Genomic DNA, 22082 nt, shown 5'->3' with positions numbered 1-22082 from the left:
GAAAGCATTAGTAATAAGGCATTCTTGTAACTCTTAGAATCAAAATGTGTACTAGATTTTTTTTTGTACTAAACATTTTGAAGGCATGGATAGTGGAGGTTTCAGTTTTGTTAGGGATAGAATTCTCTCCTTTCTTTCCCTTCTACTGAGATTTGGGTTAACGTGGTAGCCGAGCATTCTTCACAGATAGGATTTCATTCTGACCCCAAAAACACAGGCAGATGACCGTCACTTGTGAGGCTTGGGGGGTGAATGACTTACTGGGATTTATGGACATCAAAAGGCCATATTTTCAAGACCCAGAAGTGAATGAGCTCATGTAAAACTTGGGAGGTAACACGGACTGAGACCTGGAAATCAGTCCTAGTTTTCTCTTTCCTAATCTTAGTTTGAGAGGGTAACTAGAGCGAGTCTGTTACTGGTTATCTTACATATTTAGCCTCGTGCCTGACATTGTCTTTTAGAACTAGTATAAGACTTGCCCCTCACCTTCAAGGAACTTTAAAACTAGTTAGGGACACAAGGCAAAATTATTTTTCCAAGTTATATGGAAAAAAGTAGAAAGCATTGAGATAGTGTGATTTGTTGTTGTTTGTGATTTTGTTGAGGGGGTGGCAACAGGAAGAAAGCTGTAGACCCTCTCTCTCAAAGTACAGAGTAAACTTTGCAGATGGTATATACTTCCTGAGGCCGTCTATGAGTGCCCATGGTTAAGAGTGCCTGATCTGGGGCTTAGTCGATTAAACGTCCAGCTGCGACTCAGATCATGATCTGGTGGTTCATGAGATCAGTGCAATCTCAGTGCCCGATTCTCTCTCTTTTGGGATCCTCTCTCTCTCTCTGCCCCTCCCCTGCTTGTGCTCTCTCTCCCAAAATAAATAAATAAACTTAAAAAAAAAGTGCCCTCACAAGTGGTCTCATTAGGAGCAGAGAGAAAGGAGAGGTCAGTGTGCGTTGGAGGGGTGAGAAAGCTTGGTATAAAGAAGGACCCGAGCTGAAAACTCAGCTAATGGTCGAATTTGGGTAAGTGGAGAATTTGGGCAGAGGATTTCCAGCAGGGGGAAGCGTAGCATGTGGAGCAGAGTTTGGAGAGCTGCCTGATTAAAATAGAGGCTGTGTGTGTAGCAGAGGGGAAATCAGGCTGGCTGGGTGCAGTGGGTCTAAATTATAGGGGGCCTTGGAAGCCAAGGAAAGGCATTCAGCTTGACGGGGTAGGCATCGGGGAACTGTTTTAGGTTTTGAAGCAGGAGGATGCCATAACCAAAGCAGACACGGTAGTTTATAAAGAATGTTCTGCAGGATTAATTTGGAAGTGAGGAGACTGCAGGCAGAGATGCCAGCTTAAGAGGCTGTTCTGGTCACCGAGGGATGACGTAATGCGTGCCTAGACCAAGGGGGCGGCAGGAAGAGGGCAGATCTGACAGATCTGAATGGAAAAACTGGGGACTCTAAACACCTAACTCACCTCCTTTTTATTTTAAACATGGGGAGGATGCAATTTTTTATTACTAACATCTCTGTACTAAGATATTTGAAACTATTCGGAATTTAAAATGGTTTCCTTCAATGGACTGTTGGGTTTTGATTTAGTGTTTTATTTTTAGGTGTCTGATAATTGAAGTAAGTTTGAAGCTGCTGTTTTCTTTTAAAATTTTTTTTCATGATTAAAATCCAGAAAATTGCAGAGAATAATAGACCTCCGTGTACCCACTACCCAGAATTTATTAAATTGCCTTTTTTTCTTACTTGCCTCATCTTTTTTACTTATTTAAAGAAATAAAACCTTACAGATACATTTGAGGTTTCCTTTGTACTCACTGCGACCCCAGAGCCATTTTCCTCTCTGCCTCCCAAGAGGCAGCCACTCTTATGAATGTTGAGTTGTAGTCTTGCTATGCTTGTGTTCATATTTGACGAATACACACATATTCATAAATAATACATAGTTTAAAGAATTCGTAGTCTAACTGCAGGATGTCTACAGATTGTTTTTAAGGTCTGTCTATGTAAGATAGGTCAAGTGTCCATTCATTTATGTTGACAGTGAGAAATGATTTTGGGGGAAAAAATGTTCTAGTCGTTGGTTAAAAAATGTTTTTCCCTGTAGCCATTAGGGGGCGCCAAGACAGCATTATTTGTCTGCCTTGCTACATGATGGAGAGCATGGAAGGCAGCCTGTATTAGGGACCTTAAATACCTTCCTTCCTTGCCGCTTCTCCGCAAGAAATGAAGCCATTTGGGTGGATGACTGTGATCATAGTCTTTTAAAGTTTCAAAACTCTTCGGAATGGACATAACTTATTCCTTTCACATTCTGAAGATTTCCTGAAATGGAATAGTCTTTAAATGCTATCCAGGAAGAGGTTTCAAAAGCTCATTTTAGTTACTGCAACTTCCTCTGGGATAGTAGCACAAAAATAAGGATTTACTGTAAAATCCTTGATTAATCCATCTTTTTTCCTTCCTTGAGCACTAAGCCCTGTTTTTTTAAGTTTATTTATCTATTTTGAGAGAGAGACAACACGAGTGGGGGAGGGGCAGAGAGAGGAGGAGAGAGAGAGGATCCCAAGCAGGCTCCGCACCACCAGCACAGAGCCCGGATACAGGGCTCAAACCCACGAAACTGTGAGATCATAACCTGAGCCAAAAGCAAGAGTTGGATGCTTAATGGACTGAGCCACCTAGGTGCCCCCAAGCCCTGTTGCTTCTACCTTAGATATGTTTTCAGTTTGGCCTCTTTGCTGTTTCTTCTGCCACTCACCATCCTAATTCAGGCAACCCCTTCCCCTTTTCCCTTAACCAGGTCAGCAGCTTTCTAAGCACTTTCCCTCTAAAATGACTTTTCTTAAAAGTTTTTTCCCCTGCCCAGCCCCCATGATTTTGCCATCTTCCTGAAAATAAAGGATATGTGTGTTATTTATTTCCAGCTTAAAAAACTGGAGCTAACCTTCCACTGCTAACAAAACAAAGCCTAACCTGTCCTCAGCTCATTTGGTTTGCTTCGGTGTGTGGCCACCTGCAGCTCGTCTGTCCTTCTTAACCCCCATCGCGTCTTTCCTCTTACTCCCTATGTTTCAGCCACAGCGAATTTGTCATTTCCTGAACGCGCCATGTGCTTTGTCACTTGAGGATGGGGTTAAGACAGGCAGACGGAAGGAGAAGAAAGTCTACACATGTATTTACGTTATTGCTTTTCTCCTACCTTCTTGGAAATGGCTGGTGTTAATCTTGTTTTACAGGGATTTTGACCGTTTATGACCCTGTGCGATTCAGAATTCCATTGAACAACATCTTCAGATGCAATAGTTTATCAACTTTAGAAAAGGATGATGTTGTCCAGTACTATTGGGATGTTCACCTACAAGCTTTTGTCCAGAATGGCACAGTGAGCACAAAAGGTGAGTACTTAAAGTATAGATACTTGGGTCCTAATTTAAGGTTGGAGTATACCAGCTGGCTTTAACTGAACTTGTTATCTGAAAGCATTTCTTTTTATTTTTAAAATTTTTAAAATATTTATTCATTTTTGAGAGACAGAGTGTGAATGGGGGAGGGGCAGAGAGAGAGGGAGACACAGAATCGGAAGCAGGCTCCAGGCTCTGAGCTGTCAGCACAGAGCCCAACACGGGGCTCGAACTCACGGACTGTGAGATCATGACCTGAGCCAAGGTCGGACGCTTAACTGACTGAGCCACCCAGGCACCCCATAAAAGCATTTCTGTCCTGAGATTTGTTCATGGTTTACGGTGGACTGTAAAGTTTTTGTAAAGAGCGACAATTCATACTCTTGTGGAACTTGCAATTTTTTAAAGTTTACTTATTTATTTTGAGGTGGGAGGAGAGAGAGAATCCCAAGCAAGTTCCACACTGTCAGCACGGAGCCCGATGTGGGACTTGAACTCACGAACCGTGAGATCATAACCGAGCTGAAACCAAGAGCCAGATGCTTAACCGACTGAGCTACCCAGGCACCCTGGAACTTGGAATTTTAAGTTGATGACGTACCTGTTAGAGGATGGTTTTTAAAAAATGTTTCACCTATAATGTTTTCAGCTGATCAAACCTAATCTTTGTTTGAACAAATCATCAAATAGCTTGATCATCAGCTCTTTAGCTTTTGATGATCTAAGACCACAGCTCAGGTTGTGATCGTAGATGATCACAGGATGATCTTAGGATGATCTTAGACCAACCAGAGGTTGGGTCCTACTCGGTTAATAATGGCAATGGTACTTGTCTCCTGGCTACCATGGGGCTGCAGCTGAACATTACTGACGAGAAGATTAGTTGTCTATTTTTCTTGCTACGTTCTTCTCGTATTTCCTTTCAAATACGGTATATCCTACGTCTGGCCCAAGAGTCCTGTTACTAGACTGATTCTGTTTTAATATATGTACTGCCGAAGCGAGCACTAGGCCGATTCTGGTTTTCGTTTTAAACTTTATTTATTTGTTTTGAGACAGAGAGGGGGTGAGAGTGCGAAGAGGGGAGGGGCAGAGAGAGCGAGGGAGAGAGAGAGAATCCTAAGCAGGCTCCGCGTTGTCACAGCTTGTGTTCGAAGCTTGAATTTTATAAACTGCTTTTGTAACTTATATATGACTTTATGGAAATGTCGTAATTTCTCATTCACGAGCTCTGGAAAACTACCAACACTGCCTAAGGGGAGTTTGAAATGTGTCTGATTTGCTGTAGGGGTGCTACCAAAAAATGGGTTTACCATTTGAACCCTTTAATGATCTCTAAACTTTTTTTCTGGTAACCGCTCTCCTTCCTTATAGTGGCTGTGTGCGGGCAAGAAGAGGGTGGGCCTAGGTAGGAGTAGAATGTTTTCAAACTTAAATCTCTCCATGTGTCTGGGTGGGTCAGTCGGTTAAGCGTCCAACTCTTGGTTTTGGCTCAGGTCACGGTCTCACGGTTTCGTGAGTTTGAGCCCCGAGTCGGGCTCTGGGCTGGCATCAGGGAGCCTGCTTGGGATTTTCTCTCTCTCCCTCTTTTTCTCTGCCCCTCCCCTGCTCGAGCTGTCTCTCTCAACATAAATAAGTAAAACGATTTTAAAAAAGCTTAAATCTCTCATCTTGACATCAGAGGCAGGTGAAGTTCTTTGGGAATAAAGGGACTTAAGGGTCTACAAATGGGAGTGCGTGGCCATGTGTAAGTAGATACGGCGTTTGTGTCTGGTGTGTCATAACCCTTAGAGACGGTGTGCATCTGAGGCAGCAGTTGGGGAACCTCTGTAGTATCAAGGTGGCCGCTGCCCCTAATGTAACCTTTAGACTTCTGTTGTGAGAGATATTTTGTTCTTTCCTGGCCTTATGAGTTGAGGAAAAGTCCCCTTTAGTTTATTTTGTCCTTTGTTTCTTTTAGAATTTCTGTGTGAAAAAGATCGAACTTCAACCACTGTGGCGCCCGTCACTCCCACCACCACACCGGCTTCTACTACAACGCCCATTCCAAAGGAAAAACCAGAGGTTGGGTCCTACTCGGTTAATAATGGCAATGGTACTTGTCTCCTGGCTACCATGGGGCTGCAGCTGAACATTACTGACGAGAAGGTTAGTTGTCTATTTTTCTTGCTACGTTCTTCTCGTATTTCCTTTCAAATACGGTATATCCTACGTCTGGCCCAAGAGTCCTGTTACTAGACTGATTCTGTTTTAATATATGTACTGCCGAAGCGAGCACTAGGCCGATTCTGGTTTTCGTTTTAAACTTAATTTATTTGTTTTGAGACAGAGAGGGGGTGAGAGTGTGAAGAGGGGAGGGGCGGAGAGAGAGGGAGAGAGAGAGGGAGAGAGAGAGAGAATCCTAAGCAGGCTCCGCGTTGTCAGCACAGAGCCCATTGCAGGGCTCGATCTCACAAACTGTGAGATGATGACCTGAGCTGAAAGCAAGAGTCTTACTGAGCCACCCGGGCGCCCCTAGACCGATTCTGTTTTAAACAGAGATTTGATGTTGACTTGTTGAGGTTTGATTAGTTTGGAGTTACACAAAGAGTTAATGTCACTGTCAAGGCCTTGTCTTGGCCAGCAGGAAACCTAGCTGTATCCAGGACTCTTTGGGGTTTGGATTGTATTTACCATCAGCAAATCGGAGTACAAATAGTTGATCTTTATTTCAGTCCGTTTAAAATATGAATTCTTCGCATTTGTATCTGAAGCGCAGTGTAGGTTGATGATGCCAGGAACGGCGCAGCTGTGTCTCCAGCTCTTTGATGACTCAGGTCGGAGAGATGCACTCCTCTAGCTGCAGTGCTCCGCTGAGGCTACAGAGGGCGTGCCGGCGCCCAAGCCCGTTCCCAGAGTCTGGCGACTTAAACAAGCTAGACAGATGGCCCTTGTGCTCCATAAAAATGTGTCTTGTCATTTGGCTCATTGCTGAGGAAGCTTCCCTCTTGTTTTTCTCTCTTTTTTTTCCTTAAAGTTGTCTGAGTCCTAGCTTGAGAGCCCGTGCCAACTTTGTTTGAAAGTAAGACACCATGAACCTAGGTATCCAGACAAAAGGAATTTCTGTTCTCCACCGACGTGGCAGATTAGAGTATAAGGTTTTGCCGTGGACCCGTATGGTTAATGTGTACTTTTCTCCCTCTCCTTCCACGACAGGTTGCTTCGATTATTAACATCAACCCCAACACAACCGACTTCACCGGTAACTGCCATCCTCAGAGCGCTCTGCTTAGGCTGAACAGCAGCAACGTCAAATTTCTTGACTTTGTCTTTGCCGTGGTGAGTAACAGACTTTTCTAAGATTAGGTTCGTTTTCTTAGGAACACATCTGAAAGTCTAAACAGCTGTGTGTTTGGCGGGGGGTTGGCTATTTAGCGGTATTTTCCATTTCAGCACTACTTAATTATAAAGTGTAGTCCATTGATCAGCTTTCATCCCTGAGAGTCACCTCAGTGGTCCGTGGGCAGGACTCTTGTATGAATGTTCACCAAAAGTGACCGTTCTGCCGTCACACAGACTTTACGATAGGAGCGAGAATTAACCCACCTCCCCCACCGAGACTCTGTAATCCATCTCATATAGATATACTTAATCATAAAGTGTGCATGAATTTATATGTCATGTATTTTATAAAAGATAAAAAGTAGTTTCCATAATATTTTTCTCTATTACTGGTTAGAAAATTCATGTTTGTCTGCTATAATATCTTAGTGCTTTTTGGAGGCTCTACTGTTTGTCACAGTACCAGCAATGATAACAGTTAACATTTATTGAGTACTTGCCATGTGCAAGGCTCTGGCTTAAGTACTTAACACGCATAAATTCATTAAATCAAGATAGTTTATAATGGCAGTGTTTGGGATTTTGTTCATGCTCAAATCCAGGGCTGAGCCCTGGGAACCTTCTGCGGAGCCTGCTTAAAATTCTCTCCCTCCCTCTCTCTCTTCCCTTCCCCCCACCAAATAACTAAACTTAAAGTGGGATGAATGATAGACCAGAAGAAAATACAAAGCCTGTGGGGGTATAGAGGAGGCAGTGGTTCATTTTGGGTGGAGGAGAGTCAAGGTTTCACGGAAGAGATGACATTTGAGCTGGACCTTCAAGGATGGGTTAGATTTATACATATGGAGCTAAGGGGAGTAAGTGGAAAAGTACAGGTACTTTCTGGGTAAAGGAACACAGTCAAGACCAGCTAGGAGAATGAGGCATGTGGCATGTTTAATGAAAGATGGGTATGGAAAAGTAGTTGGGACAAACTGTGAGGAGCCTTGAATGCCAAGCTGAGATGTAGCCTCCTAAGTCAAGGAGAGAGATAGCCTCTTTTATGCTTCCTCCTGACATTTCTCTGCGTCTCTCCCTTCCATTTTCCTTCCCCATCTGTCACCTTCCTTCCTGGCCCTGATTCCAGCTTGCATGACCTCTTACCTGGATTGTTGAAACAGCCTCCTAACTAGTCCTTTCTCTTCCTCTCCTCCCTCAGTGTTCTGCATCAGTGTAACCTTCCTGCAGCACAGCTCTTCCCCAGAAGCCTGCAGTGGTTCTGTTTTACCAACAAGATAATCTCTAAATTCCACGGCAGTGTATTTCCAGTGTCTCCCCCGGCACCCCCCGCCCTCACCATGCAACGTAACTTGCATGTCCGGCTTTGTTTCCTTCTCTCCCTTCTCATGAATCCCACGCTCCCCTCACCCTGTGCCCTGTGCACTTTCAGTGAGCTGGGAGAGCATAGTAGTAATCAGTACATAGGCTCTGCAGCCAGACTTCCTGGGTTCAAACCCCACCTCACTGACTACCAACCATATAGCCTTGGGGAAAATCACTTTAACATCTCCCTACTTCGATCACTCCATCCCAGACCGGGGCATTATAATTATTCGATGTGAAGTTTTAAGAACATTGCTTGGTACTGAGTACGTTTCAAATGCTAGCGTACTTGTGACGATGCTTATTTTCTGGTTACCTTAGCTCATGCTGTTGCCTTCTCGAATACCCTTTCCTGCTTGTTTCCTGATTAAGTCCTACTTAGTTCAAATGGCCTATCCCTAAGCTTGTATCACTTTGCTTCTTTCCTACTTGGATGTCATCTGTCTCCTTTTAATTTTTATAACTTGTCGCTGTCTTTTTTTTTTTTTTTTTTTTTTTGCAATATGGTTATTTCTTTATGTATTTATCTTATCTTTCCTGGCAGATTGCAAACATGGTGGGGGTGGGATCTGAGTCTGGTTCACGTGGCCGGCTCCCTGGAGCACTTAGATAATGTTGCCTTGTACATGCTAAGCATTAAAATAATTAGAATGACTGGCTGATCAGATGAGTGCTTCACAAAGATAATAGCAGCGAAGGAAAGATCCCAGCTGGAGAGGCTGAAAAGGCGGGGAGGGAGCCCAGTTAAGAAGAGACTGTTGAGATGCTGGCTAGAGGAGGCGAGGGCTCAGCAAGTGACACGAGGAATAAAATGAGGGGCTGAACTTTTGAGTGTCGAAGAGCCGTGTGACTACACCTTTGGTCCAAAAATGGGAACAAAATGCAGAGGAAAAAAGATTCTGTCACGTTTTACTTTGTTGCAGTTTATTCTCTTGGCCCGGGGTCTAATCTGTGGCTTTATTTTCTGGATAATAGTATTAGATTGCTTTTTGTCTGTAGATATTAACTGTACCTGTGGACAGTTGCGATGTGTTGATTAACTCGAAGCTCTTTTCCTAACAGAAAAATGAAAACCGATTCTATCTGAAGGAAGTGAATATGAGCATGTATTTGGTAAATGGCTCTGGTAAGCAAAGCATTGGCCTCGGGGAGAAGAGTGGGCTGGGTTTCACTGAAGAAATAGAAACCATAGCTGTCTTGTTACCAAATAGTACCTTATTTAATGTAACAGAAGACTCTGTGTGGAAATTGTACCTCGACCACACATGAAAATCAGTAACTTAAGTCTCCCTTATTTTCAAAGTGTGGTGGCTAATAGTCAAGGATGTGACTGATTTTTTTGACCATAGAAACCCCTAATAGAAAGATAGGAAACCTAGTGGTCATAAGAATGGCTTTTTGTGGGTAGACCCTGTACCCCAAGCTTCCATACTTCCCTGGAAAATTCTGAGGACTGTGCCATTTCTTAGGTCGACAAGATGAGATGTTACTAACAGGGGCGCCTGGCTGGCTCAGTCGGTAGAGCGTACGATTCTTGATTTCAGGGTCGTGAGTTCATGCCACACATTGGGCGTAGAGCCTACTTTAAAAAGAAGTTACTAACATGTCTGTTTTCCTTAAAGTTTTCAGCATCGCAAATAACAATCTGAGCTACTGGGATGCGCCCCTGGGAAGTTCTTATATGTGCAACAAAGAGCAGACTGTTTCAGTGTCTGGAGCATTTCAGATAAATACCTTTGATCTAAGGGTTCAGCCTTTCAACGTGATGGAAGGAAAGTATTCTACAGGTAAGAGTTGAGCAAGTTCTGTTGATAATTTATGTTCTCATGTTGACTGATAGGTGGCTTTTCCTTTGACTCATGGGCATCGAAGCATTGAAATACAGAAATATGAATTCATCTCTTGTGACTCTGTTGGAGAGTTCGCATAGCCTTGAGCAAGTTGTGTGAACTGTATTTGGCTCATCGGTTTGCTCAAACTAGATTTTTTTGTGTGGATCTGAGAACCATTTGCACCCAAGTTCTTAAGGCTAAAAACGGATGGAAGCTTTCAGTGAGCTTAAGTGAGCTTAAGGTACAGAAACTCCTAGGTTTTAGTTTGTGAGAAGGATGGCAGCTTTGAGCATCTTGGATCTGTTTTTGGGGGGCCATCTTCTCGTCGGAAATATTTTCATACGCGAATAAAAGCAGTTGGGTCTTATTTTGTTAAGACAAAAGATTATGATTAGCAAAGCCTCAAATACCATGAGCAGTGTTTTGGTCAGCCAAAATGACTTGGAGAGTTTTTAAAAGCATGTGCCAGTGTGAATGAGGTTTTTTTGGAAGATCTACTCAGGGCTAATGGTGGTATTTATCAGATTTTTTAATGAAACCTTTGTGGAGGGCTCAGTTCAGTGTGTTGATATGAATATGAAAGATGCATTTGGCATTACAAGATTAACATTTGCACACAGGGAAAAAAAGTACATAAAATTTCTTAATTGACTTGTCCTTTTAGACTGATTACCTAAAACTGGGGGTTTGTGGATCACAGCTCTGCTGAGCAGAGCCATTCAAACCGTCTGCATCCTTTTTAACAATTAATTCTCTGGTTTAGAAGGAAATGTGGAAGCTGTGTTTAAAAGCAAATGTGCCATGAGCCCCTGAACTGCTTTTGCAGTGGTGCTGAATCCCCCTGCCTGACCTGGTTAGGCTAGGGTAAGTGGGGGGCCTTTATCCCACCATTCTCGTGACCGGAGAGGTCAATCACACTTAGAAATTGTTTTGAAGCCTTCCTTTTCCCTTGTCAGTTTTGCTTATGTACTACGATTATTTTGATCCTTTCATAGTTTTATTTTTGAGTCTTTATCTAGCTCCCCTACATTGTTACCCTAATTTTAGGCCCAGATTTGTGTTTAGAATTGAAAATCATTTTCAGTGTGATAGCAGCTCGGGTCTGCTTAGCTAGTCAGCTGTAATAGAGATAGACATGGGCTGCGTTCCTTCTCAGATCTGAAACTTTGGTTTTTTTGTATGTAGAGTTAAAAATGGTACCCAAAGGAATATACAGCATTTAATCCTGGTAATGGATGTGTAATGTACTCATGGAGCTAGGTTCTTGACCATGGGTACCCATAAATATGATATACTTGACTGTAGAGGAGGAGGAAATAGACTTGCAGTAAGGTAAAAGAGTGTTGATTGGATTGTACTGGATGGGACTACTCTCCAGAAATAGACAAGCTAGCCCGTGTGGGCTGCCAGCCCTAGGCAGGTTGATAAATGCAGTAAACACACACAAATTAGTAAGAGGTCCCAGTCTCTTGACTTCTGTAGCCATTAAAATCATACACTCTAGGTCAGGGATCTGCAAAGTGTATTTGTAAGGCACAGACAGTAAGTGTTTTTAAGTTTGGAGGCCATATGGGCTCTGTCACAACTATTCAGTTCTACTGTTGTAGCATGAAAACAGCCACAGGCAATAAACAAATGAGTGTGGCTGGGTTCCAATAGAACTTTATTTATGGATACTGAAATCTGAATTTCATATAATTCTCATGTGTCACAAAATTTCTTCTTCCTCTTTTTTTTTTTTTTAAATCATTTAAAAATGTCGAAAAGCCATATTTAGCTCTTGGGTCAGATTTGGCCTCCAGGCTATAGTTTGCTCTCTGCTCTAAAGGATTCCAGAGCCAGCACGGTTCTAATCCCATGATTAAACCTTTCTGATCTGTGCTCAATTTCCCAAAGACTCTACCACTAAGAGGCTAATCTGGCCGTGTAGAAATGGGCTGGATTAGCTCTCTTCATTTCTGGTAAAGTAACATTCCTCTGTTTTGGAAAGGACTTGAAATATGAAACACGTACACGTATGTATGTGCTTACTCAGAGATATAAAGGAGTATATATGTATTCATATACGTGAATACCTATATTCATACACACACGAAAGAAAAGACCAGTAAGTTTTAGGATTTTAATTCTAGAGCAATCCATAATTTTCTGTAGCTTTATCATTACAATATACCTGTTTTAGTTACTTAACGTTGATTTCGTAAGAGCGTTTCTGACTTTTGAATCAACATCTTTTACTTTTGGACATTCATTTTTGATTATACTCATTATTTGTCACACACTTTTTCTCACCTACAGCCCAGGAGTGTTCGCTGGATGATGACACCATTCTAATACCAATTATAGTTGGTGCTGGTCTTTCAGGCTTGATTATTGTTATAGTGATTGCTTACCTAATTGGCAGAAGAAAAAGCTATGCCGGATATCAGACTCTGTAATACTGATCCATATGTGATCTCTGTTACAAAATAACAAAGCAAGTACAAGTTCCAACATGCAATACTGTTCAGTTTGAGGTATATTTTAGTTGCAGTTCTGATCTTAGAATGGGTGGTGTGGGGGATTTCGAACTTAAATAAATAGAACCCCCCCCTCAAAACTATAAACTACACATTAATCACGTGATTTTGGGTCTTTCCCCCCACCCAGCCAAGGAATTTAAAACTTATTTCCACGGCAAAAAAGCGTGTGTGAAATCACCTGGGTTATTGGTTCTACTCTATTGTCTTGAATTAGTATTTCTGCATATTTGCTCTAGGTATTCTGGTGAGCAATCTACAGTTCAGGAAACAGATTTCAAAAAGAGATTTTTTTTTCCTACATGGAGTCAAAATTGACACAGTGCATCCTACAGTATTCTGGTGAGCAATCTACAGTTCAGGAAACAGATTTCAAAAAGAGATTTTTTTTTCCTACATGGAGTCAAAATTGACACAGTGCATCCTACAGTGGATTTGTACTTGCTCCTTTTGCATTTTTTTGTGATTTTGTTTGCAGGTTAACTTAGCTACCTTGGCATTGCTGCATATTTGACCTATGAGAGATATGCCAATAGATTTGAACAGGGTCTGGTATTATGTTCTTAGCGATGAATGCTTTTCTAATGCCTTTTGAATACATTTGTATTTAATGTGGCTGTAATGACAAAAGATACAAAAGCTGTATAAATTTTGGAATAGGTGTTAATCTTGTTTAATCCTTTTTTTTTTTTTAAAGAAAAAAAGTGGATTTCTTTCAATCTTTTAATGGCAAGACACAAGACTATTCCAACTGGGCATTTCAATCCATTTTCTAGGTGCTTTAGAGATAATTGCTAGGCAGTGCCAGTTTGGGGCGTTAGACCTTTGTACCTGTAAATTGGCCTCTATACGCAGTGCAGAAATCAATGTGGTTTCTCTTTAGCCTTGCAGTATGCTTCTCGGTGGTAGTATGCTCTTTCTTTTCTTGTGTTTTTTTTCTCTTCTCCTTTCCTTTCCTTCTCTTTTTCTTAAAGAAGAAATGCCAGGATGTCCTAGAACCCAGACAAAGAAGTGCACTTACACTTAGAAAGTAACTCGCACCTAACCTAAAAGTCTTGGTCTTCTCTTAGTGCATTAAAAAGTTCTGCTTTCTTCCAGCTTGCATCGATTGCTACAGCATTTACTAATTTGACTTTCACATTTAAATGGTTCTGTGCTAATCAAAACTTAACGTTATTATTGTTCATTATGGTGGAATCATTACTAATTCATGTACTTTGTGTTCAGTTTTGTGCCCTGGAGAGATGCACCAATTGTCCACTTATCATGCACTGCCTAATGTTTATATGAGAAAGCAAAACATTTCAGCTTGATAGTTAACACATCAGGTAGTTTTCACTGCTCTAGGAGACCTTTTTTTGGTATTGGAATGGCTGAGCAATATTTAAAAGTTTTTAATATGCAGCCATATATGGAAGGGAGGTTCCTGTGATTTTGGAGTAGGAGATTATGTGCCCCCACATTCACTAGAAAATGGGATACGTGGGTTCCAAACTATGACTGATGTTGAATTACTTTGGTAGTCTGGCTATATACACCACACACACACACACACACACACACACACACACACACAGGCAACTGCATGTTAGCATGCGTATGTCTATAGGTATCTTTCGAGTTATGCTGGAGTGGTAAATACTTTCTCCCACTTAGATTTGCTCTCTGCTTAGAGTAGCCTGAAACTCTTACTGGCTCAGAATCAGATTCTTGGCCAGCCCCTCCCTTAAAGCTACATTGAGCTGCATTGCCAGCTTAAGGCACTTTTTAAAGACTAAATATAAATCTGATTTTTAAAAGTTATTTTTTACTTTAAATAGTGTTCTAGTGTAGGATTGTTAACCTTATATGAATAGATAATGCTTATAAGAAAATGGGCGTTAGATATTTCTCATGAGTCAAAATAAAGCAGCTTTTTATTTGAAAATAAAAACCGGAAGCACAAGTGGGTGGCGCTTGCTTAATGCTGTTGATGTTTCTAAAAGTTTTTACATTTAGATTATATACCTAATTCATATTAAAATACCTCTAATTAGCACTGTTTTGTAGAAAATCTGACTTCATTGAATATTTTTGTATTTTACATGGGCCAGTTTATATCCTCTTACTTACACTATTACTTCCTATAGCCACATGTTCTTTGTACCTTTTGTAGTTTTGTTCTTTGTACTGGGTTTACACCTTGCTGGTCTCACATGCTATTTGGTTCTAGGTGTTTCTCATGTTTTAGCATTTGTATAAAGAAACTGGTCCATGCAAATACTTTTCATGTTTTTTTCTCATATGTTTAAACCACTAGTTGATGTATGGTGTTTAGATATTTGCCTGTCCAATTTGCTCAACATACTGCTTCTAAAACAAACAATAAAGATTCTTTTATTTCTTAAGGAAATTTGCTCACATTTTTTCCCGTTGGTTAAAGTAAAACTTTTGTATACTTTATGATGACGATTTCTTCCAAAAGGGAAAACTTTAGAAAAGCTTAGAAGTGGAACTAAGTTATTTCCAAAATATTCTGTGTATTACCATCTGGAAGAGTGGTCCCGTGCATCGGTCTGTACTGATGCTGGGCTGGCTACAGATTAAGAATCACCTGGGAAGCTTGTTAGAAAAATTCACATGCCAGCCTCAATTCCTAGAAGATTTCACTTAGCAGGTCTGGGTGTGCATGTGTGTGTGTGTGTGCGCGTGTGTGTGCGTGTGCACGCGTGTGCGCGCGTATGTGTGTGTAAGCGCTCCAGTAAGATCTGGCATGTAGCCAATTAGAGAACCAGTGATCTGGAATATTTATTTCATAGGAAGAGCTTTAGAGTATCTCCCTGTTCACTTTTCTTTTTTTCTTTATTTTTATTAAAAAGATTTTTAATGTTCATTTTTGAGAGAGACAGAGAGGGGCAGAGAGAGAGGGAGACCCAGAATCCAAAGCAGGCGTCAGGCTCTGAGCAGTCAGCACAGAGCCCGATGTGGGGCTCAGACTCATGAACTGTGAAATCATGACCTGAGCCGAAGTCGGATGCTTAACCGGCTGAGCCACCCAGGTGCCCCTCTTTGTTCACTTTTCTCAACTCCCTAAGTTGAGGCTGATATTTAATATCTATAGATAGTAGCTGTACACATTGCAGCCATACAAACCCAGCTATTGATCTGAACCAAAATAAGATTGGGTGCAATCACTCTCTCAGATCACCCTAAAATACTTGAATCGTCCAATTTTCACCTAGCTTCCCAGTCACCTAGCACACACAAAAACTTGGCAACCTGGCGTTGCCAACCTAACTTTCCTCTGGATTGCCCACTTCAGCCATGTGACTGCCAGTTAATTGTCACAACTTCCAGCTACTAGCTGCCATGTGACTTTGGCCAAGCTGCTTAACTTCTGGGGTCTCCACTTCTTCATCTGGGGGCTGAGGGCTTTAAAATCCTGTTACTCTTGATTTCTTTGAGTGATAGTTTCCATTTCAGTGAAAATTTTGAGTATTTTTAGAACAAATCTGAAAAGAAGCTACTAGATATAATCAAGAGCATACTTTATATACAGCGTAAAATATACCATCTGAAGCTTCTTGCACTTTTCAGGAGGAATTCTTGTAAGAAAGACTCAGATATTTTTTTAAGGTTTTAGCATTTCATCTTTGTTTCTTTAAGTAGATAATGTTAAATTATCTTGGGCTCCTCTTGCTCCCACCCATCTCTTTTATTCTGATAGCTAGCTTTCTGCATCAATAATTACCATATCTTGTTTTTGAAAACTAGTATAGACATGTTTGGGTAATACTGAGTAGCTTCAAGTATCTTCAGATTCATGTGATATACTTCAAACAGTTTGTAGATCTAAAAGGTATATAATTAGGTGTCACATAAGACCATGATTCTTAGGGCACCTGGGTGGCTCTGTCAGTTAGGCCTCCGACTTCGGCTCAGGTCATGATCTCACGGTTCCTTTGGTGAGTTCAAGGCCTGCATCGGGCTCTCTGCGGAAAGTGTGGGGCCCCTTCAGATCCACTATCCCCCTCTTTCCCTGCCCCTTCCCTGCTTGTGCACCTGTGCACTCTCTCTCAAAAATAAACATTAAAAATTTCTTTAAAAAAATACTCTTCTTAATGCTGATTCTTCCAAAGAGAAATTTTGAGACAGTTGGTTTTTAAGATGAGTTTGTTTTATATTTTGTCACAAATGTATATCTCAGCTTTCTGACTAAAAACTGTACACTGAAAATAGTTTTTGAAAAATTTCTGAGCTAACGGAAAAGTGAGGATTAATAGAATTTTTAGTCTATATGAAACTTTTCATTGAAATTTCAGCAGCCGTGAAACCTTTTTATCTTTAAAAATCTTCAGTGCTTCTGTAATTAATTATTGAACTCTTCCACAAATACACTCTTTGTTTCTCCAGAAATATTTTCAGTATGGGTCTCAAGTCTACATTTTGCAAATATATCAGGTCAAAATGACCTGAGAGATTTTCTTTCCTTCAGGATGTGATCCTGTTAAAATTACTGTTTTCCAAAATTTCTTTCCATCACCTAAAGAATTTTTAAAGGCTGAATTCGTAAAATCAATAGTTATTATAAATTAATACTTCACATACTAATTGAGAGCATTTTAAGTAAGTGACAGCATCTAGAAAGGTCTTTGTATTAGTGGAATTGCCTTTTTGATCTACTCTGGGAATATTTGTCTTACATGAAAGCCTTATTGGCAGTATTTATGAAAGTCATTTCAATACTAGGTCAAATACCCAATTTGGGAAAGAGAGGACTATGAATCTGTTGCCAGAATAAGAAATTAATCTGCTAATGAATTTTTTAAAAACCAAGTTATATTACATCCAAGGCATAATACTTTATGGTTCATGTCACCTCATAGTTTATATGCTGGGTGGTAATTTGGGAAATTGAAGGGGAGGAGTCAGCTCACCGGGTGCTCCTGCCCATATACTCACAAGTCACATCTGGCAATCTCAGCTATCTGGATCTCTAACAGAACCAAGAAGCAAGTAAAAAAGATCATTGAGCTGGCAGCCAAAGCCGATATCATAAAGTCCATAAACTCCAGGATTGCATCCTGTTCCCAGTTATTGTCCCAGAGGCTAGCAAAAGCCTGGCCCATTTCTTAAATGTAGGCACAATCAGAATTGCCTTGTAGCCTGTCCATTCTTATTTCGACACAGTTCTAACGAGCTTAATTATCTGATTTCTCAAACCCTGGTAGATTGCAAGCTAGGGCAGTAAGAGGCAAGGAAATGGAAAGTAGAAGTGATGGTTCAACATCCCAGCTGCCTTCCTCTGCAGGTGTCCCTTCATCTGTACCATTGCTTCCTCCTCTCCACTCTCAGTAGCTTTTCTTTTCCTGCTCGGTGCTTCCAGCATCCCATTTCACCTGCCTCCTAGGCGACTTTGTACCATTGTCTTCAGTCAGTTGTTTGTTTTGTTGTTGTTTGTTTGTTTTAACTTTTTAAAAAAAAATTTTTTTTAACGTTTATTTATTTTTGAGACAGAGAGAGACACAGCATGAACGGGGGAGGGGCAGAGAGAGAGGGAGACACAGAATCGGAAGCAAGCTCCAGGCTCTGAGCCATCAGCCCAGAGCCCAACGCGGGGCTCAAACTCGCAGACCGCGAGATCGTGACCTGAGCTGAAGTCGGGCACTTAACCAACTGAGCCACCCAGGCGCCCCTGTTTTAACTTTTTTTAATGTTTATTTATTCTTGAGGGAGAATGAGAGACACAGAGTGTGAGTGGGGGAGGGGCAGAGAGCGAGGGAGACACAGAATCCGAAGCAGGCTCCAGGCTCCGAGCTGTCGGCACAGAGCCCGACGCAGGGCTCAAACCCACGAACTGTGAGATCATGACCTGAGCTGAAGTTGGACACTTAACCCACTGGACCACCTAGGCGCCCCGTCTTCAGTCAATTGTTAATGGCTCTTTCCCTTGGTCTACAGACTGTATTTAAGTCTCTTCCACCCTAAAACTAGCCTTTGTTCTTCTAACTACCTACTTCCTTGTCCTCTCTTCTTCTAAACTTGTCAGAACGACTACTGAATGTTCCCCATCCCAAGTCGTTGATCTCCCAACCGATCACTTTCCTTTTGCTCCTAAACCTATAGCAATTGGACTCACAGCCAACACCTTCCATATTGCTAGAGATCCAGTAGGTTCTCTAATATTTTTCATAATTCTTCCATGCTGATTGAAGCTGTTTCCTTCCTTGGCTTCTGTGGCACCACTTTCTACACGCCTTTTCTATTTCTTTTCCTTGCTCCTTTATTCCTCAAATATTAGTGTTCCCAAGGGTTTTGTCTCTGGTCCTTTTTAAATTCTGTTTGCCCTTGCTGAGACATAAATGTGTCCCTGGTTTTTATTGTCACTTAGGTTCATCAACCACTCGGTTGGGACACAGGCATCTTAAACCCAGAAGATCCAAAACTGACCATCTCCCTCTTCCACATATTTCTCTCCACCCTGCCCACACTCACAAAAATAAAATAGATAAATTAAAAAAACCCAGGCCACACACATAAAAATAACTACAAACAAATCTGAATGCACAGATTCTCCCTCCTGTATTCCCTATCATGATGAACGGCACCGGTATCTACATAATCACTCAGGTGTGGAATTGAAAGCCATTTTATTACCTCCTACCACACCCCCAATATCTGTGTGATCCATTCTGTCTTCTCGTTGGATCGCTAGTCTGTCCCTTTCTGTATCTGTGCTTCGTTAATCCGGTTGGGGACCATATTATTGGTCTTCTGGCCTCTAGCAATAGAGACGCCTCCTCACTTCCAGTCCTGCAGCTGCCATAACTTCCAAAACAATATCCTGGTTAAAATCTTACTACACTGTTTCTTTTCCCCCATCAGTATGAGGCCAGGCTACCTAGAGCATACAATGCCTTTGTGAGCTGGTCCTGGAGTCCTTTTTCTGCTGCTTTTCCAGCCAAGAGTACCTCTTGATCCATCCTAGCTATGCCGACCTGCTTGCATTTCCCCTGAAATGCCATGTTTTCTTGCCCTCCATATTTTGGTCTGTGCTGTTTCATATACTTGGAATGCCCTTCCCGCATTATCTGCATGGTTAATTCCTACTCATAAATTTTTTTTGGAGAGGGAGGAGAGGGGCAGAGGGAGAAGCAGGGGGAGAATCCCCAGTAGGCTCTGTGCTCTCAGCACAGAGCCCAACACGGGGCTCGATCTCACGAAGCACAAGATCATGACCTGAGCTGAGATCAAGAGTCTGACGCTCAGCTGACTGAGCCACGCAGGCGCCCCGGTTCCTGCTCATTCCTCAGTCACCAGTGTCACCCCTTTCAAAGTATGCCTTGTGTAACAAGGCCGAGTTGAGTGTGCCTCTGAAACACTTCCGTGGCCCTTTGTGGGCTGCCGCCCCATCACAGCACATTTTGAGGTCCTAACCCCTGCTTTTCTTGTCTGACTCACACGAGAGGCAGGCAGCTATGCTATCAGGGTCAGCTTCTCCTTTCTGCTCAATGACCTCAGGTTGCTACGTGTTGAGTTCATATGTCTGCTTTGTATGGCTGTTCAGTTGGCTCCTTGCATTAATGCTTCACAATCTGCAGTGTTCTGGGCACTCTGCTGCTTCTACATTATAACAGTTGGCCTCTGAAAGCTCACAGCCTGGTCATCAAGGAAAGATTCATTCTGTGTATCATTATCTTCCGTTTAAGAAACCTGGGAAGTGTATGTGATCAGTTTATGTACCTTTCATCCAAAATGACTGCATTTGCAGGGGGGCGGGGGAGGTCCTTAAAAGTGTACGATTTGGTTATTTGGAAAATCGCTTTGGTGGAACATCTCATTTGCCGATAAGGAGTGCCAGTGACTTGTTCCCTTGTCGTCAGAGACAAATACGCGTGTCAGGAAGTGCTGTCATTTTAACCTAACATTTGCAGATTTGAAATTTTGTCACTGTTTCTGTTCTCAATTGTCCTTTCTCCATGTCTAGCTCAAGACTGCAGTGCAGATGACGACAACTTCCTTGTGCCCATAGCGGTGGGAGCAGCATTGGCAGGAGTACTTATTCTAGTGTTGCTGGCTTACTTTATTGGTCTCAAGCGCCATCACGCTGGATATGAGCAATTCTAGAACCTGTAGTTTGATTGATTATATAAAAATACATGCACATAAGATTCTTTTGCCTTTCAATTTTGAAACACGTTGCTCTCTTAAGACTGAAGTGTTGAAACTTTTGAAATCAGTCCCAGCATTTAGAGATAAGTCTTTATGAATAAAAACTATTCTCTTTTATCAGCTTAAAATTAAATACTGTATTTACTGGTCCTGAAGACAAACTGGTTAAAAACATTGGTGTGTGGTGTGTTAAGGTCTACCCTTTTAGAAGCCTTGGCCAAATTTTGATCCTAACCTCAGATGCCTTAAACTTATTAACCTGGCCATTATAAGAATAAAATATGTAGCTGTCTCTTAATGGAATTAATAAATCCTGTTTCACTACCGGTGTTCTGTTTTAATATTAGAACTATCCTGATTTAAACTCATCACAGTATTTTTGCATATAGTTCATTCAATAAATATCGATGTGACATAAGTGCCCATCAAATATGCTCAAACTTGGTTTTTAGTCGAATGTCCTCAGGACCATCAACATTTTTTAGGTTATGTGACTTGCTGTTTTCTTTGAGTTTGATTTAAGGATGAAGCCAGGATCTCAGGCTTGTGACTTTTCCCTGGGTGAAAAACAGACCCAAGAGACCACAACAGAACTTTAAACTGGCATCAGAATTAAAGTTAAAAAAAAAACCTGCTTCTTTTTCTGCAACATAGACTGAAAAGATTCAAGCGTATTTAACCACTTGCCTTGTTTTTCCTTGTGTTTTTCTTTTCTTTGGATGCCTGATTAGCATTGAAAGATAGAAATATTCTATGAACTAATTAGGACAGATTGTGTTGTGTTTCTCTACCTCATCTTGTTGATCTCTAGAGCATTAAAATCTATTTAGTGTTGTCATCAGACTGGTACTTATAAAATGTAAGCTAACAGCAATCTCAGAAGGGAGGCACTGAAGCATAGCAACTAGGCTCTTGCTTCTTCGAGAAGGCCCCCGTGGGGCAGAGCATAGATAGGGGGGTAGAGAGAAGCTGTTGGCATTAAAATGAGCTAGATAATCAGCCCCTATTGAAGCATACTGCTCATTATAAGTACAGCGTGCATATTGAATGTATAGACAAATGAGAAGGAAGTTTAACCAATGGACGGGAGAAGACATTCACACTGAAGTGATTATTTTATTAATTCATTCTGTGTATATATTGGCTTGTTCAGAATTTCTGTAACTCGCTGATGACAGTATCTTCGTACCCAGCCATCTGTGTCTGAAGGCTTTCAGTGAAATATAGTAAATCCTTCCAATAAAAGCTATGGTCATTACTGAAATTCATGTACTCAGTACCTTTAGCAACTGGTTTCTGTTTTGTTTTGTCTTTTTTTTTTTTAATTAATGACAAAAACACAAGAGGAATAAAAGGTAAAATTAGAGGAAAAAGTGCAAGGTATTAACCATAAATCACACCAAATATGCCATGTTAATCGCATTAGGTTTATACTGGAAAGGACCCTAAAGATTATTTACTCTAACCCTATAATTTTATTTTATTTTATTTTT

At 41.3% G+C, this 22082-nt stretch overlaps 1 protein-coding gene across 2 annotated transcripts in view; it reads left to right on the top strand.

Annotated features, from left to right (window-relative positions):
- Positions 1-21853, top strand: part of LAMP2 (lysosomal associated membrane protein 2) — a 36213-nt gene extending 14360 nt beyond the window's left edge. The window contains exons 4-9 of one of the 2 annotated variants that reach the window (XM_027054346.2): positions 3240-3398; positions 5365-5552; positions 6600-6722; positions 9150-9213; positions 9710-9874; positions 20405-21853. In XM_027054346.2, the coding sequence (XP_026910147.1) occupies positions 3240-3398; positions 5365-5552; positions 6600-6722; positions 9150-9213; positions 9710-9874; positions 20405-20544 (839 nt within the window). In that variant the 3' untranslated portion in view covers positions 20545-21853. Of the gene's footprint in view, positions 1-3239; positions 3399-5364; positions 5553-6599; positions 6723-9149; positions 9214-9709; positions 9875-12217; positions 12620-20404 lie in introns of those variants that run through there. The other variant, XM_027054345.2, reaches the window with a different exon arrangement.
- Positions 21854-22082: the final 229 nt, after the last annotated feature.

The sequence above is a fragment of the Acinonyx jubatus genome, chromosome X (assembly GCF_027475565.1).
Source record: "Acinonyx jubatus isolate Ajub_Pintada_27869175 chromosome X, VMU_Ajub_asm_v1.0, whole genome shotgun sequence".
Classification (NCBI taxonomy): Eukaryota; Metazoa; Chordata; class Mammalia; order Carnivora; family Felidae; genus Acinonyx; species Acinonyx jubatus.
Note: the sequence above shows the minus strand (reverse complement) of the source record. Positions and strands in the feature narration are given on the sequence as shown.